The sequence below is a fragment of the Ciconia boyciana genome, chromosome 2 (assembly GCF_034638445.1).
Source record: "Ciconia boyciana chromosome 2, ASM3463844v1, whole genome shotgun sequence".
Classification (NCBI taxonomy): domain Eukaryota; kingdom Metazoa; phylum Chordata; class Aves; order Ciconiiformes; family Ciconiidae; genus Ciconia; species Ciconia boyciana.
The window spans coordinates 105,865,866-105,885,423 of record NC_132935.1 but is presented as its reverse complement, the minus strand read 5'-3'; the positions used below and the strand labels follow the sequence as shown (position 1 = coordinate 105,885,423).

Genomic DNA, 19,558 nt, shown 5'->3' with positions numbered 1-19,558 from the left:
GTGAGCAAAACAGAGAGCAAGCAAGCACTGACAGGGACGCATAGACATTCAGCCAGAGCATCCTTTTTTCCATTTGCAGTTTACCGTACCACTTAATAAAGACTCTGGAACAAAAAGTGGTTTGGTATATTACATGTTTATATATAAATTACAGCCAGATTACTCAGCCTCAGTGATGGCAGACAGCAGCTGTTGGTTCTGTGCTTGGCCATAGAATTACTACCACCCCTTCATCCCCCACCCTGCCTCTGTACCACAGGCTCTTACTTGCCCAAGGGAGGATACAAACTGTGTTTATCTGCCCCATGTCGCTACCACTTCACAGCTTGCAGGCCATCAGTGGTACACGTATCACCACTAGGAAACTGTTTCAGTTCATTTCCACCCTTGTACACCATACTGCTTATGTTCACCGTGCTCTGTTGTGCCATGCCTTTTGTCTTCGGAGCCCCACCTCCCTCCGTCTCCTCGTCCTCTCGTGGCTTCCAGACCCTTCTGACAAAATCTTACTCATTTTCTGACCCTGGTTCTGTCTGGCCGGAGTTCGGCTGTTTCATCTGATCTCCCTATCTCCTACAGATGTAATTCAGCCCTGTCCTCCTCCCCTGGCAGATGTGATCATCTGCCCAGAAGACCTTTTCCTTCTGTCTCCTTACAAACCATTTGAAGGCAGCTTGGAAAGTTACTGCTCTAATTTGACAGCTTTTCATACTTACTGTGCTTGGTTCTGAGGCAGTGCAGACTACACCTAGCTCCAACAGCATGCGTTTAGACTTCTAAATACCCATTGAAATCAATAATAGGAGCCCAAATAGGAATTCAGAGCCTTAATGTTTCTTTGGTGCTGAGCTTTGGTCCTATAACAATACTCTGAATGAACTTAACCTTCCTTAATCCTTCCACCAAGGCAACGTTTGACCTTTCACCGTGGACTGCAAACAAAGAGTTTGCATTTACAAATGATCCATCTTGCAGGAAAAAAATAATCCCTCTGAGCTCCTGAGTTCTGTAACACAAAGCATTAGTATCTTCGCTGAGAGGATAAAACTTCATTCTTGATGGAGAAAACTGAACAAAAAAAGCATTTGATCTGATTGACACAGCTATTCTGGTTGCATTGGGTAGTATGTTTAATCAATAAGCTTTGTCTTTCAGAATACTAATACTTATCTTGTACTTGCTGCTTCTCAATATACTGTTTGCTAGAGAATTATTTGTTTAATATGATGGACAAATATCTGACTCCACCAAGAAAACCTGAAAGTCACAGTGTGAGAGCAGCAGGGCTGTTCTTTGGGAACCCAGCCAGACAGGGTGGCTTGTAGATAACCACTCCACCCTTCATTTCTTAGCATATCTGTTAAATATGTTACATTTTCTCGGAAATGGTGTCTGAAGTGGCCGCAGATTTCCAGTGTGGTAGTATATAGTGACTACGACTACTATGGACTCTTATTTGGAGGTCTCTGAGTACAATCCAGTAAGCAGTCATTCTGTTTCAGTTCAGTGACTTTTATTTAATGTCAGTAATTATGGAAAACTGAACTTTTCATGCGCTTTGCAGATATTAATGAGGATTAAAAAAATTAATATCTGGATGTATTGGAATACTAAAATACAGGTCAGGTACATTTTTTTTGACTGGTGCCGCTCAGCTCAATAATATCCTTCCATACAAAAATTAAGTTATAGGAGGTATAATTATTTACATTACCATTTGAAGGAGGGCTACTGTGTCTGGATTATCTCTCTAAAGCTCCACAAACTCTTACTGAAGATACAATTATTGAAGATGGAGGCACCGGGGGTAATATGCTACTGAATTTGAAGTATGTTGTTAAAACTTAAGCAAGTCCTGAGTCAGATTTCCTTTAAAGTTTCATTTAAAGTCAGTCACGATGTGTAGTTATTGGTGCAAGTGATGAAAAAAATTAGTCTTTATTCTGAGAAGTTGGATTATAATTTAACTCTGATTCTGCCAAGAGACTACACCTTTGTGTAAACTGCTAGAGAGTTAGAAAAAATGGTCATGTTTTTTCAGAAAATGTCCCACATGTCTTAAAAGAGGCATAGGATCTTTAGAAAAAACCGCACCATAGATAAACAAAGTGCTTTGAACAAGATATGGAAGCTGCAGAAATATGACATTATGTTTGTCTTGGCTGGCTATTGCTGCATTCATGAATATTTTTTCTACCTGTTTTTAAATGAGTAATGCTAATGTAGTTTCTCAACAGATATCAGTGATGATTTTTGAAGGCTGAATTTATTGAATATTTTATGTAATTTACAAGGGCTTTCTTTTACTTACTGACAAAGGCTATCGCCCTTTACAAAATTACAATTACAATAAAAGAATCTCAAAATGCATTTAAGGTGATCCTACACTTAAAATACAGAGTTTGGAAAAGAAACAAGAATTTGACTAATTTTTAATAACACATGTGAAGGAGGTAGGGGCATACTTTAATAAATACAAAATAGTGAATGTAAATAATTATTTACTGTTCATGCAGAGAGGCAAATGAGAATACTGTATTTGTTTGTTTATAATAAAGTTGTTACCTGCTTCACACACAGCCCTTGTGGAATTGAGTATTTCTCAATGGTATTAGACACAACTGTTTCAACATAAACAAGAAACGCTCAATAAAAAGCAGTTTATAAGCACTAAATTCTTTAAAAATATTCACCAGTCTGGGTTCAAAAGAAATAAGGCCTACAAGATACACTCATGTATATGTACTGTGAGTCCACCCTAGGAATTGTTGTACCTGTTACTCAGTTTGAAAAAAAATTTGGTAGAGGAGTGGCAGTCTCAAAAATAATATATGCTTTTATGTTTCAGGAAATAGAGATGGCTGAGTAAAAGAAATATGTTAATATTAGCACCTCCACTGAGAGAACAATGGCAATATTATTGAGGAACACCTAAGAATCCATGGAGGAGAGGGATATTGTGAATATTCCAGCTGCAGTGCAAGCCTTGAGTGGATAAAATAAAGCCTCATTAATGCTACTGCTCCTGTAACTATTTTTTTTTTAATATATATTTGTTTCTATGTGCAGATTCTGGGTGCTCTAGAGTATTAAGCTCTTTGAACACAGTATCTGAAGAAAGACTGGAATCAGGATGTGAAGGAAGGGGCTGGGTTTTTACCTAGGGATGTCGCCTCCAACAAAAGTCTTATCTCATTTCACTGTTGTGTCAAACGGGCATGGTGCGTGCACCTTGCTTGCCTCACCAATGAGCTGCTGCGTGGTGGATAGAAAGTGTACATTTATCGCCTAGACAAGCTCTAAGGGGATCCGCTGCAACCTGCACTTTTGCTGAGAAAATGCCACATGCTGGGCTAAGTTCATTTGTACTCTAACTCCATTAAAGCTAATGGGCTTTCCCCAGGGATGAAGACGGTTCCTTGAAGCTAGGCGGAAATGAGAGAAGACATCACTTAGGGGAGCCGAGATATGACTGAAATGAAATCTGAAACTGTTTATTCCTGTGTCAGGAGCTGGTTTTCCTTTTTCAGCTTATCTCTTGGCCTGGAAACAATTTTATAGCATAGGATATCCATACCCTTATCTAGGCTGGATAATAAACCATGCACTGGGAAGCATATGCTTCCAGACTGTGAGGCTTCCTCTTCCTCCAGCCCACTGCCTCCATCTCACTCTTGTTAATCTTCCTATTGGGAAAAAACAGCGTTAATTTTTTCTTTTTTTTTTTTTTCCTTTCTTGCCCCAGCTGAAGCCTTCTTTTTTTTGAGAAAAAAAAAATCTAATGCTTTCTTGGTTCTCAACCTGAACTTAGTAGTGATGTATGTGTTAATAATTAGCTGAAATGTATCTGATAGCTGGCTCTTGCCTAGGCATATTTGACAGTGGGCCATCAGCTGAAAGTGCAGGCAGTGTTGGCCTTCAAGGGTGGTTGTGTCTTAGGTTGCAAGACTCCAGATTCCTCTCCTACTTTTTCTTTATATCTTAGTGCTTTCTCAGTTCTCCCAGAATTTGTGCTGTCAGGGTTTCTGCCCCTCTCCAGGCTGCCAGAGCACTCCTGCCAGGAAACAGAGCAGTGGCACGGATTACCCATGCTCAGCACTGACATTCAGATTCATTTGGCATCCCTAAATGGGTGAGGCTGTTTGGCTTCTCTATTAAGTGCCATCGTATCTCAGTGTGTCTCCAATACGCTGTCTCCTAGGTCACGCCACACAGAAATTAGGGATGGGAAGGGAGTTTAGTGTTAAAGCCATACATCAGGCTCTGAAAACAGTCTTTTCCAAACTTCTATGAATTGCAGCCTTTTTGAAGGGATTCCTGACTTTGTATGTTGAGACAACATGAGCTGATCTATCTTAGATGATATCCAGTGTACAATGTGTCTTTCTCTATACCCCACATATAAGAAGGCATGAGTTTTCAACTCAGACTATATAGACTTGTGTGTATAGTTGCCTTAATTCAGTCTTCACTGTTGGACAAAGTGATGGCCGTGACGTCTCCTTAGGCATCTTCTAGCAAATTCGGTTAGAGATGTAGGTGTTCATCTGAAAAACACACCTCACAGCTTCAGATTGGTCGGCATCAAATAGACAAAAAGCGGTATCAAAATCAGTGGTTGTTCAGGAAGGACTTGTAAAGGTTACCTCTAAGGACACAATGTCAGACAGTGTGTGGGAATTCATTAAAGTTTACAGTCACTTCTTACATAGAGCGTATGACCTGGGCCTGAGAGGACGTATGATTAACGGTGCCAGCTGAAAGCTGCTCCTAAACTCCCCCAAAGTTCACCGTATGGAAATAATAACCACCTGATGACATTTCACTGGGCAACTCGGCATCAGGAGATGGCAAGTTTCTTCCTTGAAGACTATGACAACAGGGAAGTGCTGAATGAAGGAGCTGTGTGCTGCAAGGATGTGCTAATCATTTTTAAATAGGCAGCCCACAATAGGACGGTGGGAGGGTACACGTCCTTCAGAAATGCTGCTGGGAAAGGTCTGTCATTCAGAGGGAAACAGGAGAAGGTAAGAGAGTTCCCCCCTTATCTATTTTGATATTCTCCTGAGGACTAAGTAGCTAGCTCTTCTATAAAGCAAGGGCAGGAGACCTCGGTAAACTCTGGTCCCTCCTAAACTTAAAGAACAGCTGTGCCTCCCTCCCAGCGAACACAGTGCCATGTCCAGCTGTGGTAAGACTGGAAAGGGCTTGGAAAAGGAGGCTCAAAGCACCAGGAGAAGGTGGCGGTGAAGGAAACACCCAGGGCATAACTACACCAGCCATCTGTCACGAGGGTCACTGCTGGAGTTGGCGAGCACCTCCACTCTGGCCTAGGACCAGTCCTGAGATCTTTATAAGAAGATGACCCAGGGCTGTTCCTAAGCACGCTGAGGAAATGAAGGACCAGGGCGGGAGCATAGGCTCTCCTCTGAAGTGCCAAAGGTGCACCCTGTAGGCAGGGGCGCTAAGCCCGCTCACGCAGCTCCTGTTCCCACCCACGAGGCTGACGGAGGCAGCGCTGTCACAGAATCACAGAACCACAGAATGGTGTGGGTTGGAAGGGACCTTCAAAGATCATCCTGTCCAACTGGGCAGGTCCCCCCTGCCATGGGCAGGGACAACTTTTGCTAGATCAGGTTGCCCAAAGCCCTGTCCAACCTGACCTTGAACACGTTCAGGGATGGGGCATCCACAGCTTCTCTGGGCAACCTGTTCCAGTGTCTCATCACCCTCATTGTAAAAAATGTCTTCCGTATGTCCAGTCTAAATCTACCCTCTTTCAGGTTAAAACCGTTGCCCTGTCGTTGCCAGGTAAAAAGTCTCTCTCCACCTTTCTTATAAGCCTCCTTTAAGTATTGAAAGGCTGCGATAAGGTCTCCCTGGAGCCTTCTCTTCTCCAGGCTGAACAACCCCAACTCTTTCAGCCTTTCTTCACAGGAGAGGTGCTGCAGCCCTCTGCCCATTTTCGTGGCCCTCCTCCGGACCTGCTCTAACAGCTCCATGTCAGGCTTGTGCTGGGGACCCCAGAGCTAGACGCAGCACTCAAGTGGGGTCTCACGAGTGGAGCAGAAGGGGAGGATTATCTCCCTCTGCCCGCACTTGGCCATGTTGAACTTCACGAGGCTCACGTGGACCCGCTCCTCCTTCTCGGGGCCGGCACCCAGGTCACCCCGACCGGCGGGTCACCTCCCCCCGGGGACTCCGCACAATCCCTCCTGGGGCAGGCCGCCGGTTCCTGGGGCCAGGGCAGGCCAGCGCGGCCGGCGGGGGGGTCGCTCTCCCGCGGGCGGGGGTCGCCATCACGGGCGCCGCGCGGGGCCCACAGGGAGGCCGTTACTCGCCGCTCGGGGCAAGGCGAGGGGGGCGGGGAGCCCGCTCCCCCCGCCCCTTGCCCCCGCCACCGCCCCCTCTCGGCCGGGCAGCGGCGCGGGGCGGTGCCGGGGCGGGCCGGCTCTTCTCCCCGCCCTCGGCCGCGGCGGCGCCCGGTCTCTTTGTGCCGCCCGCCCGAGCTACCGCGCTGCCCTTCCTCTCGCCTCTCCGCGGCGCTGCCCGCCCGGCTCCGGCCGCCGCTGCTGAGGGGATCGGCGGGTCAGCCCGCCCCTGCCTTCGCCTTCGCCCTCGCCCTGCTGCGGGTCTTCCCCGCCTCCGTCTCCGCCCCGCCGCCGCCGCTTTACCCCGCCTCGTCCCTCTGCCCCCGGCGCGGGCTTCTCGCCGCCCCTTCCCCCGAGCTGTCTGTCAGCCCGCGCTGCTTGCTGCCCCTCCGTGCCCGTGTCCGTGCCCCCCCCCGCCGTCCCGGAGCTCCCCCGCCGCCGGGGATGGCGCCGCTGACAGCGCCCGTGCGCGCCTGAGCTGGCAGGGGTGAGCCCGGCGCCGCCGCGGGAGGAGGAGGAGAGATGAACCGCTTCCAGCCCGGGGCCGCGCTGCTGCTCTCGCTGCTGTGGGAGGTGAGGTGGGCTTGGCGGGGGGGGAGCGCTGCTCTTCCTGCCTGCGGCGGCTCCGCCAGCCCCGGGGCGGCTGGTTCACCCCGGGAGGGCGGCGGGGGGGATCTGCCATCAGTCGCGACCTGGAGCAGCGCGGCTGGCGGAGGGGAAGCTGGCAGCCCGTACCCAGCTGAGGGGGGGACGGACGGACGGTGTGGGAGGTGGTGTTGCAGCATTTATTTTGGGGTTAATGTCCTTGCCGGAACGGGCTTGGCTCCACAAGCTCCCGGGCAGTGCGCGGCCAGGAGTGCGTGAGAGCGGCGGTGCGGGGCCGGGCTGGGCAAAACCCGGCTCTGCTGCCTTGGTAGGCTGCCGGGGTGCAGTAGTTACGGCTGTTAGCAGCGACCTGGCTTGCTTTCTTTTTAATGTTTTATTGCGGGAGGAGAAAAAGATTATCTGTGGTGTGCTGGAGCGGAGTAGCACGGGACCTGTAGGCAGGGGCACAAGCTGTTGGAAGCTGTCTCTTCCTAATAGGCTGGCTGGCTCTGCAAGGGACGCGAAACGTGCGCCTTTCAGTAAGGGTTAAATGGAAGGTGCACCTTTTATTTTTAAGTATCCTTTCGGACCAAATGTACCCAGCGAGGTAGAGGTGCGGCGGCATCGGCTCAGGAGGAGCCGTGGCGGCACCGAGCAGCGTGGTTAAACTTCTCGGAAAGCCTCGGTAGCGCAGCTTTAGTAGTTACAAGAAACAAGGAAACAAACAAAAATTAGCAGCTTACGTTAATTGGAGGGGGGAATTTGTGCCACGCAGTTATGTCATGGGGCTGGGAAACCAGCTCCTTTTTTAGCAGGCAGATCCATCGATGTCTTCTGGCGGCGAGCTGTCTCTTGGTCTTTGGTTTAACCTTGGGGTTGGGGGCAGGCTGGGGGCACTGGTAACCACCCTGGGACAGGTTCATGGCGGGCACGCTGCCCTGCCGGCTGCCGGCGGCAGGTTTGCCACCGCGCTCGAATCCTCGCCAGGACATGTGCGGTGGCAGCGTGCTGGGGTGACTTCAGAAACGCCCGTGGGCTTGTCTCAGGTACGTCTTCACATCTATAAAGCCCAGAGGCAGTCTAGCTGAAGGTGTCGGAGGGGCGCAGAGCTGTGTTGCCTCTGTGATGGATCGGTTTAGACAGAAAATGAATTATTTTTTAGAAAAAAACAACACACCACCAAACCCTTACGTGGAAAACAGAGTGTTGGCTATGTAATTATTGGTTTCAGTAATGGATATAATTCATGCAAATTATGTTTACTACGTGTTTATGCCACCTACGCAGATGAACGATTTCTGGTATGTTGCCCACTATGTCATCCAGCATCGTCCCATGAAAACACTTGGATCACAATCGCCATTTAATGTAAATAAATGTAACTCTTCAAGTTAACTGGGCTGTGTCTCACTATCCTGGCTGTAAACCTGGCCCAGAGCCTGGCCCACGATTGCTCCTTGACTCTGCAGAAGCTCTTCAGAAAGCACGAAGGGCAAAATGTCGATTAAATGAAATGGGCACCGGCATTTCCCAGGGGGGAATTTGTTCATCTGAGAGTGTGAAAGGCTTCGCCCCTCCAGGATCTGTTTGATTAGATGTCTCTGCTCTCTAACGCGTATTCCGCTGAAAAAGATCCTGTGTGCCTGAAAAAAGTAATTTGCATAAATCCTCTTTGGATGTAGCTCATGTTGCTGTTATTTAAGCTTTTACACTGGTTTTAATTGTGGGGTTTTTTTTTCCTTTTTCTTTTAATCTAGAATGTTTGTTTTGCCATCTGGTTTTGTGGATTTTTTTTTTTTTTTTGGAAGTGCTTAGGATATCTTTTTAAATGAGATGCTATGTAAATAAGAAGTATTACAAATTGTTTTAAGTTGTTCTCTACAGGGAAAAAAAGGCCCAGAAACAGAATGCGCGGGGTTTAAATAATTGAATTGGAGACAGCTGGTTGTTTAGAACGTTTTGGTATTTGAAACTTTTGCTGTCTTCTGCACTAACTTCCATACTGGCTATTATCTGAAATAGCATTGTTACAATTTTTTTACATCTGTTTGCAGCTTTGTCGTGTTCTTAGTTAATATTAGCGTGAGCTGAGGAATATATTTTTCGTTCAGCATTTTGCAAAAGGCTTTGACCGTTATCCAAATAATTGGGGGGGGGGGGGGGGGAGGAAGCCATTTAGCCCTTTAGAGGAATTTGCAGTAGTTTACTGATGTTTAAAGTTCTCCTTGCTTAAATTACCCAAAATACTTGTTGCAAGATGTTCATGTATTTTCTGTTTGTGTGCATTCAAAAACGCTATTTCTGGTTATATGGATGAAAGGAATATAAACTCCTTCACAAGTAAACATATATCAAATTCAAGGTGGATGCAAGTTTGGATGCAGGAAAAGCTTCTTTGTGGCCTTCAGTTTGAAGCCTAGTCAGTAACTGACTGCGCTGCATTCCCGTGGGGAAGTGATGGCTTGCTGTTCCTGAGGTAAAGGCAGAAGATGTAAAAGAGGGACAGAGGGGCCGGGGAAGGCACTTGCCTACCTTATGGGTGGTTTCATGAAGGCAACTGAAGGCATCGCTATTGAAGCGGGGTTTACACGTAAGAAATTGCTGGCTCTGGATGCTAGGATGCCAGTCTGTTCTCTAGAAAAGCTTGAGATACACTAATTACAGAAACACCCAGAGCACGGTGGTGGTAGGAAAGGGGGATTAATTCTGAGTTTTCTTGTTTGACAACGGTTTTCTACCATAACCACAAAGACTTGCTTTGTTTTCCTCCCATGATGGAAGAAAAATCTCCAACCCCACGAACCAGGAAACTCTGCTCTGAGAAGACCTTGCCGTTAAGGGAGAAAAGCCAAAGATGCCATGAATTTTGCTCACAACTTAGTCATCATTGAACAGTTTAACACGTAAGCTAAAATGAGGAACTTTTAAGGTTGATAACTTGACAGGTAATTTTGGTTCTTGCAGGAAGAAATGAACACTGTTGAATCTTCATCCATCTGTCTTCTTCAAATTAATTTGGCTGCTTGGAGGTAGCAGTGTGTTATTAACCGCAGTTGCCTGAAACGTCCTTTTTCACCAGGAGCCTGGTTGTCTGGTAGACCTGTAGTATTGGGGTATGTGATTTCAACATTCACAAATAGCCAGTGGTCTTGCTCGCTAGCATGGCTTGTGGTTCCTCCGACAGGACTGCGTTTTGTCTCAGTTTTGTATGAGTAGATGGCTCTCAATTTAATGGAAAGCTTTGAGGAGGTCCTTAAAGTGGTGTCTGTTTGGGGTATATATCAAGATTTTCTGGTTTTATTTCATCAGTCATCCTGAGGGCTTTGGCCATCTGAGCTTAAATGTGACTTTAATGAATAGTGTGGTCTTTGGGATGGGAAAAAATAAAACTAAACAAGCAGCCTCCCCACCCACTTGATGATGAAGCAAGTTTATTTTCAGACTGAATGAGGGCACCAGAGTATTTTGGTGTGGCTTACTTCTCGTAGTGAGTGCTTGCTTTCTCTCCCACAAGCTGCAGAAATGCTGGATGGAGGAGAGCTGGGTGGCTGAGGCTCAGCTCAGGGATGGGGAGGCTGAGAAGAGCTGTTTAAGCCTGGCAGAGGACCCTGCCTGTGCTGCAGCCGTAATAATGAAGGTTATTTTTTTATTAATGCTGCTGAGTAGCTTGCTGGATAGCTTCAACTTTCAAAACTATTGAATAATTTTAGGTGCCTAAGCTTCTGGTTGGCCCATATGGTGTGTCCAGAGGACCCTAGGAGCTAATGCAACTGCCTAAATATTTAAGTCAAGCTTTTTAGTGCTCTGTATTAAGGTAAGCTGAGGCCTGTGGTAGTCACTGTAGATGGTGTGAGATGTGGGTGAGAATCCCACCACGAAGGTTTCCACATGACTATACAAAATTTGGATCATCACTTTTGGAAATACTAGCATTGATATTTCTACGCACTCAGTTTCTCATTACTAAAAATTAAAATGTGGATGCTGATAGAAATATTGATAATTAGATGGTTGGAAAAAAGTGATCAGTATAGTCCTCTTCTTGTTAATTTGTCAGATGAAAGATACTACAAAAAGAGTCAAGTGCCTTTTTTAAAAGAAGGAAAGAATGGACATGTCATATGAACAGCAAAATGTGTTATCTTGAAATAAAATTCAAACACTCCTGACAGTCTGTCATACAAGATTTATTTAAATAAAAGCAACATTGGGTAGCTGCTTCCAACTTGGATAACTGCTGTGTGGAGCTTTTTAGTATTATTTTTGTAAGTGGACTTCAGCAGGACAGATTTTAGCAAATAAGATAAACCTAAAATCTCTGTCCTAAAATCTCTTCAAACCTGAAGAGGTTTGTTCGTGGTTGTTTTTTTGGTCTGGGTGGTTTTTTTTTTTTTTTTTAACCTGTGTGCAAGCACATTAAGTTGGGTAACATTTTGATCACAGTAGGCAGTAGGCACAGGTAGAGTTCGAGAAGTTGTGAGGATTATGGCGACCCCTCCTCTCCCCCCACCCCCGTTTCTGATACTTTTTTCTATCCATTAACCGTCAGGGTTTCCCTTAGATACAAATTACAGGAATGTATATACCCTTGAATGTACGAATGTGCATGCACACCAGGGTTGTTGACTCTATGATGTCCCTCTCTGTGGAAGCCCACTGATACTGTCCTGTTGATGTTTTAACTCTTGTGGGCATTGTGTCAGTGGGTGGTGGGAGGAATAATCCTGTCCAAACTGCTGGGGAAAAGTCTATCCCAAAAATTCTGCAAGGGAGTTGTTAGTGTAGATGTGTTCCTGTTAGTGTAGATGTGTTCCTGTGTTCCACCTCTCTCCTGCTTGTTAGTTTTAGTTATGTAGGGGCTTAGCAGCTTAAACAATTTTTGGTGGTTTTTTTCTTACCCACTTGCAGCTGGTTGGGAAGCAGCTATTGCATTGCTGAGCGAAGGCAGGAAAGAGCTTACTTATGATTTATAGTTTGGGTATCCAACTGGTGTTGGCAAGTCTTCCCTGCCTCTTGACAGCAGCGAGATGGGCTATGATTTCCAGGCAGGAGGACTGAGCTTGCACACTTTTCTCACTTTGCTCCTGCTGAGGAGGAGACGGATTCGTGTTCACTGTGGGAAGGGAACGGTGGCCGAGTGCCATTTGCATCCTCTAAGGGGAGGTGCGAATAGCTATGTGGTGGGTTTTTTTTGGCCTTGGGGTTTTTTTCATCAGAAAAAGCATCTATAAAACCTGTTTATATTTTTTACAGCAGTCAAAAATGTTTAGCACTGTCTGTTATGCTTTCTCTATAAAAGGGAAGTGCTCTGACTCTCTTATCTCAGTACTTTCCACTCAGCTAATGCAGGTGTCTGGAAGGATGTGTTAAAGTTGACCAAAGCAAGCCTTTAGACTTCAGCTGCTCTTTGAAAATGGATTTAGCTAAAATCAGTGATAAAAGGCTCAGTGGAAACTCTCTTTGGTTTAGTGCAAATTTGTTTTGGTTTACTCCACTAGGAGGAGGCTTAGGAAAACTGGAATGAGCATGCTCACATACCGGTTTGCTCTGCTCATCTGTGCAGGCTGAGTTTACAGGCAGGAACAGATTAATGCCTGAGCTTATGCTACAGAATTTAAAATTAAGATTTCTTATTTCGTGCTGAGACAAGGTGGCTATCGATGTACTTCAAATCTGTTGTGATATAAAGTAAAATTCATATAAATAAAAAAAAGTTACAGAAAGGTAGCATTTTTTAATTTTTAAGTCTAATGTTTGAAGGCGCTGCATTGCTTTGTATCCTCAGCAAAGCAGCTGTTCCTACAGTTTTTGCATTTTGCTGAAGGCTTTGTTGAAATCCTGTTAGGGCTTATTATGGCAAATACAAACTTTCTTCTGACTAGCAAGAGGCAAAGCCTTTCTAAACCAATCTTTTTTTCATTGCTCAAAAGGCACTATTTGAGCAACGAATCTTAGGTCTGTCTGAAGGCTGGAGCCACAGCCTGGAATCATAGGTGTTAAACAGCACTTCCAAGACAAAGGAAAGATAAGGGCTTAAACAGTGGATGTTATCACTTTCCTGACATCAGTAAGGTAATACATGAGATGAAATACCATGCCTGGTATTTTGAGGGAGCATGAGAGGGGAGTCTGGGTTCGTTGAATGCTTGCCTTTTTCTTTTATTTTTTTTTCTTTTTTTTGCATTTTGAGAGCAATGTATCTTGACAGGTTTCTCACATATTAAGTGGAAAAGTTTTCACTGCTAGGTTAAAAATGTCTTTCTTCTCAAGCGTGTCTTTGGCTTCGCGCTAAATGGGTGTTAACTTAACCCATGTTTTAAATAACTCAACTAAAAATCTCTTCCTCTTTCTCAATGACTCAGCTTTCAGTCTGGTAGATTTTTAGAAAAAATTGAATTAGCAAGAAGTAGTTTCTAATCTGTGTCTGATCCAATGCAGGGGTGGGCTGTTGCTGGCAACGGTGGTCTTTAACCCCTCGTTCTGCTGGCTTTGTGCTCCTGCAAGGTCTAGTGACCATGCGGCTGTGGAGGAATCGGATCAACCCACTGACGCTATGGAAGACTAAGCCAGCAAAAAGAGGATGGGGAAAAAAATGAGAGGGAATAGTTTTCCATTGGTTCAGCAGAAGTTTGTGCAATGGTAGCATCATGAGACTTGCTGCAAGGGAGGAGTGGAAATGTATGGCTTGGAGTGGGACCGCCCATTTTGGTAGCACACTTGTTTCAGTATGTTAGATGTCACCTAATGAGAGTTACAGGACAGACAGTACTGCATTTGTAACAAATAAAATCCTACAGTCCTTTTCCATGCAGTGCTAGAAGGGAAAACTAGCCAAGTCTGTTTCTGGTTTTCCCCTGAAAGACGCTGTTAGATAAGACTAACTTCTCCAGATGGTGTCCTGTTGTTTTCCCACATCACTTGCCAAGTGTCCGTTGGAGCAGAAGTTCTCAGCCTGGAGCTAATGACCTCCCCAGCCTTTTCCCGTCTGTGGGGCGGGAGAGGGTTGTGGCTGGAGACCATACCCCCAGGGAAGGTCCACCATCAGCTGCAGCACAGGAGGGACCATCATCCTCGAGTCCAGGTGGTGGGTAACCAGCAATCCTCTAGCGCGCCATTCCCTCTATGTCTCTCGTTTGGATGTCTGGGGAAAAAAAAACCCAAACCAAAAAAACCCTAAAAAATACCACCTTGGCTGCATCCCTTTCATTGGAAGTGACTATGAAGTGATCTGTGCCTTAGGTTCAGAGTTCAACAACAGCGGAAAGCAGCTGTTCTTGGAGCGTGCTGAAGCAGGGCGATGGGAGCATGCCCTGACTCCAGCCTTGGCTGCACTCGAGCCCTCTGTAAGCAGCTTGTTCCTTTCCTGCCAGAGTAGGAATGATGGCATGCCAGTTGGCTTGGTCTCCCGCCTCTGATGTTGGTGGGCATCATGCAACTAAATAGCTGGCAATAGTTTTGAGGGTGGATCCTTCCTTCTCAGGTTTTGCACTGGTGGAATTAGAGGTGCAGATCATGGACCCCAAGTATGCAGCCCATACCTCTACAAATTTGTCTTTCCAATACACTTAAGTTAAGGCAAGTACCCTTAATGGATTTTTATGCCTTTCTAGTTACATGCGTTCCAGTCTGTTTGGATCCTCCCTCAGAGGAGGAAGAACCAGAGAACTCTGAGGTGAAATTAATATGAGAGGAGCGTAAGCATGTGGGAGGGTGGCAGGGGTCTCATTGACGGCAGACCAAAGACCACAGGCAGCACGTGTTTCAAGAGCCTTACACTTGATGTGAGAAGAGTATTTTGTTGCACATGTTCACCTTCTTTTTGGGGCTCAACAGCACTGCCATCCAAGGGAGGGTGATGCTTTTGTAGACTTGCTCTGCTTAGCTCAGTGTTGGCAGCAGTGTAGTTGCAGTGACAGACTTGTGCTACCATGGGGTTAAGAGCTGGTAGTGTGCCTGTGATCTAGAAGGTTTAGTCTTCAAGAAATTAGGAGCTCTGCCAGGGAATGTATACTAGCCAAAAAAAAAAAAAAAGGCACCAATGGCTGTAGTAGCAAAGGCAGGCTTGTTTTAAGTTGCTGCGAACTTGTTTTTTTGGTAGTATGGTTGTGTCTTTTTGCACACCTGATGGACGAAGGTAGGACAACAAAATTCTCTTGTGTGTCCTGGCCTTAGTCTGTATTTCTTCCTTTCTGGACAGGAGACACGCCTTCTCTAAACCACAGAAGTTTAGCTGTTTATACCATGCTGGTTTTAGTACAATCCCTTTAGTGTCAACACAACAGATTGATATTAAAGTGCTTGTACTGCACAGTGACTCCTATTTGGGCATGACGGTATGATTACAGAGAGTGTAGTGGTCTCTACCTGGGGAATTGCCCAGGTGTAACTCAGTGTTTCGTTTCTCTCAATTTTATTAAATCTCTTCACTGAAGTGGGTAGAAAACCTGTTAACATGGCAAATTCCTTTCTGCTTTCCTCGCAGTATCTCTGTAAATGCAGAAAGTCAGTGTGGGTGCTTCTTGCTGTGGCGGGTGACTGTAAACGTGTTTCAGCTTTTGGTGCAAGAACCAGGCAAGGATGAGTCAAGCAAGTGTTTTCTTTCATTTCTGCTCCTCAGGGGGAAAAAATGTATTGCTCATCGCTACAGATAATTATCTCGATGCTGGTGTAAGTGAGATCCAGGAATTCACTGCTGAATCTATTACAGTGCGAGTTTCCAGCTCAGGGCCCTACTTCCCCATCACATATGGAGCAGTGGGTTCAATCCGGTGCAGGAAGGGTAACGGTGTAAAAGTCCACCTTCATTTGTTCAAATGCCATTAAGTTTGGCAGGAGTTCAGTCCAAAACAGAGGAGGAAACCTTCCTCTCTGAAAATGCTGCTTTCAAATGGTCAGCTAAATGGTCTAGCCTAAAAAAAAAAAGGGGGGAGGGAGGAGGGCTGTGTGAGAAGCCTTAAATCTACTTTTACATGGTTTGCTTTTCTTTTTAAGTCTGACATGAGCTGCTCCTATCTTGAGTGCTGTCTTGTCTATCCCAAAGAAATATCCCTAACAAGAATCACCATTTTCAATGGTTTGAGCAGCAATGGTGCTGAGGAGGCCTGGTGGTCCCGAGCTGTCATCAGTGCTGTCACAACAAGCACTAACACGTGTCAGTGAGGTTCTGTGTGAGGGACCAGCAAAACTCTCATCTGCTTTTTGACTAAGGCAACTCACATCTCCTGGTTGTCATACAGAAGTAATAATAGTGTACGGGATTGTATTAAACCTCTTCAGAACTGGGTCATCCCATAGTTTGAGATAGTGTAAGATAACGTTAAGCTGCTTCATTATTTTTTTTCTATAGCTGAAATGATAGCAGTCTCTATTCCCAAACTTGTGCATGTGTGTCCCTGCATAAAGCGTATTGTGCCACGCTAAGGCTGGGGTTTTGCCTGCATATTGCTCGGGACGGCCTGTATTTCTAGCGAAACTAGGAAGCAGAGGAGGCAGTAGGTGCCAAATAATGGCCAAATACTATCAGTTGCGTAACCCTGAGAAAAAGCTAAGGCAGATGCCTTTGGATTTGAGTGTCATTCAGAAGAGATGGATTGAGATCAAAGTTGTTATTTTGTTCTGTCTTCCATTCCTTTGGTATGTACAGAACTAGGACTTGGGTTTTTAGCAGTGTTAATGCCTTATTGTTGAGGGGCTTCACAGTTTTGGGTTTTTCCCTTAATGGCAGCAGTGCGCAGCTAGCTGAGCTTAATGCTGAACTCACAGCGTGGTAATGGAAAAGTGTTCCAGGATTCGCAGGTGATCTGCAGATCTCAGGAGCTGTATTTTCTGAAATCCATGACTTAAATTGTGCTTCTCGCTTACTGCAGGTAGCACTTCTGATGCTGGCTTATTAAAGCACTGGGTGAACATTAGTAAATTGGGTCTCGTTACACCCCGTAGCGGGCAATTGTCTGCGTAGTTGTCTGCAGTGTTCCTAGAACAGTGTTCCGGATGAGATCCTGAAAATGCTCTAGGAGGTGCATTGGGGCATGCCCAAAATCTTCCAGTGGCTGAAACTTCCTGGAGTGGCTATGCTGACCCACGCTGCCAGCTCCCCGCATGTGCATGCCCGTCATGAGGTGCCCTGCGGGAACACATTTTGGTTGCAGCTTCGTGTGGCTTTCCCTGTGCATGGAAACTGCGGGCATGGCTATGGCACAAAGCCAGGGGCATTTGGATTACACTTGTTTTAATTCTGTAGTGATCTTGACCTCCTATTTTTATTAAAGCCCTAATCCTGGGCCCCATCCAAAGCCCATTAAAAGTCAATGGAAACATCCCGCTTGCTTCTAGCGAGGGCTGGGTCAGGCTGCCTGTAGGGCGCTGGGTGCCTTTGACTTTGGCATCTCAACCAGCTTGAGGTGCAGGTGATCTCTGCTCTATGCATCTTCTGAAGCAGTGTGGGCAGGGATGCTCATCTCTTCCCCAGGCTGAAAGCAGATGTTTATACATCGCTGCTTCTCAAAAGCTTGGTTGTCTCAAGTTGGCTCTTGCCGTTGCTCATCCGTGCACCTGTGGTAGCCAGCATGTCCATCCATGGTGCTGCTGGTGCAGCTGTCCTTGGGGAAGGAGCTACTTCAGCTGGCCGCGGTTGTCCTCCATGTTGCATAAGGAGAAGAGCATCGTAGTGATTATATAAAAGAGATTATGTAACCGGGTAATTTGGTAATCGCCTCTCCGGTGAATGCTAAGAATAGCTTGTGAATATGCATTTATTTCCATGATAGCCATCCGCGGTGATTAAGTGCTGGAAACTGTGGGTGCTGGGCCATGGCACGGGGTGAAATACTTTTCACCTGATGTGTGCATGTTTGCACTGAGAATCCCCAGCTCTGCAGCCCCTGTGCCGCTCTGGTGAGACACATCACCTCCTGTTCCCCTCATAGAGTGACCTGCTACGCAGGTATGGTGAAGGTGTAAAACTGCTCTGACGGTGAGTTGTCTTGGCTCTTGATGAACCCTTGCTAGCTGTTGGTGGCATGCTTATGATGGCACGCAATGCGTAGGCAGAGCAGATGATGGAGGAGGGAACACGTGTTGCTTCTCTATGAATTTAGGCCATTTTTGCTTTCTCTTGCTTCCCAGAGTATCTTTTCTATGCTGAAGTTGCCAGTACACCCCTGTATCTGGGGGGATGCTGGACAATTTCCAGGAACCTAGTGAGGAGCAAGGAACCTCCTGGGCTGCTTTGAGATGACTGAGAAGACCACGTGTGCTTCAGCCTGGCTTGTACCTGTGTCTCTTGCTTGTGGGTTTATCCATCACTTGCAGAGGGGAAGGTGACTCACGAGAAAATCAGATGCAGCCAAAGCCAGTGAGAGCTCCCGTAGTGCTAACTGAAGTCTTCAGGGAGAGATGGGGAAGAAGATGGGTGCTGTTCCTTGCAGTCTCTTAGCCCCGAGAAGGTGGTGCAGGGGTGAGCTAAGGAGAGATCGGGAGAAGGCGGGAAGGGGGCGAGAGGCTGCGGCAGGGAAAGGAAGCGAGAAAAGCTCTCTGAGCGCTAGTGATTCATCTGGGAACATCACTCCTGGCTCTGCAAATGTTCCTGCAGTTCTCAGCTCAACTGCTGGAGTCTGGGCAGCTGCTGTGGTTTTTTTGTTTGTTTTTTCCCTGGCTTTCCCTGTTCTTGGTGGTGTGGGTTTTTTCTTTCCTCGCCTTGTACACCGTCCTGACAGTAGAGCTGTCACTTTTTCTTGTTGATCCAGTCACATCATCTTCTCTACCTGGAATTGCTTTATTGGCTCCTGATCTCTTGCTGCCTGAAACTCAAGCAGTTTAACCTTCTCTTCAAACTGCCACATAATCCTCTCTTCACTTACTGCTCTCACCTTGTTTCCTCCTTCTCCTGGCCTTGCTCTGGACCGTCATTCCATCCCTCTCAGCCAAGGGTGGCTTTCTTCTCTCTTCGCACGTTACTGATTTCATGATTAGCAGAGATGCGGTTTGCAAGGGTTTCCAATTCCTTGGCTGCTGAGTCCCCGTTCTCTTTTTAAAAGGCTTTAACTTTTTCTGTATTCTCCTTTTCTCTTGCTTTTCTAAGCTTTCTTTAGTCCCATCTACGATTCAGCCCTGGCACATCCACTTCCTGCACGGACTTTGCCTCTCCCATCGTTTCTTTACTTTCCCCTGTTTGCAGAGGTCTATTCTTGAAGCTGTACCATCTGAACTTGGAAACGCCCTATAAATCTGTTTCTCATGTGATGCAATTAAATGTTTGATACAGACAAAATATTTTTTATATATATATGTATGTGTGTGTGTATATGTGTGTGTGTGTGTGTGTGTGTATATATATATTCCTTTTTACTTGAAAGGAGTACAGATTTCCATCCTGTCCCTTTTGCCTGAATATCTGTTTCCTTGCATTTTTTTCCTTTTGGTATGTTAGGATGAAGATTTAAGGGTTCAACTTGCTGCTTCTCTCTAGAATTCCCTTTGCAGCATGGGTGACCCTTCGTTACAGCGGGCTGCCCTGTGTACAGATCCTTTCTCCTTCATATTTATGCCTCCTCTTTTTAGTAGGGTATCAACCCTGGAATATGCTGCTGTTGCTGTCGGGGCAA

The 19,558-nt window shown here is 46.1% G+C and overlaps 1 protein-coding gene across 1 annotated transcript in view; it reads left to right on the top strand.

Moving 5' to 3' along the window:
- The first annotated feature begins 6,498 nt into the window (after nt 1-6,498).
- The window catches only part of VOPP1 (VOPP1 WW domain binding protein), a 64,999-nt gene continuing 51,939 nt past the window's right edge, over nt 6,499-19,558 (top strand). Inside the window, exon 1 of the mRNA XM_072851393.1 lies at nt 6,499-6,944. Within this exon, the coding sequence (XP_072707494.1) occupies nt 6,894-6,944 (51 nt within the window). The 5' untranslated portion in view covers nt 6,499-6,893. The remainder of the gene's footprint in view (nt 6,945-19,558) is intronic.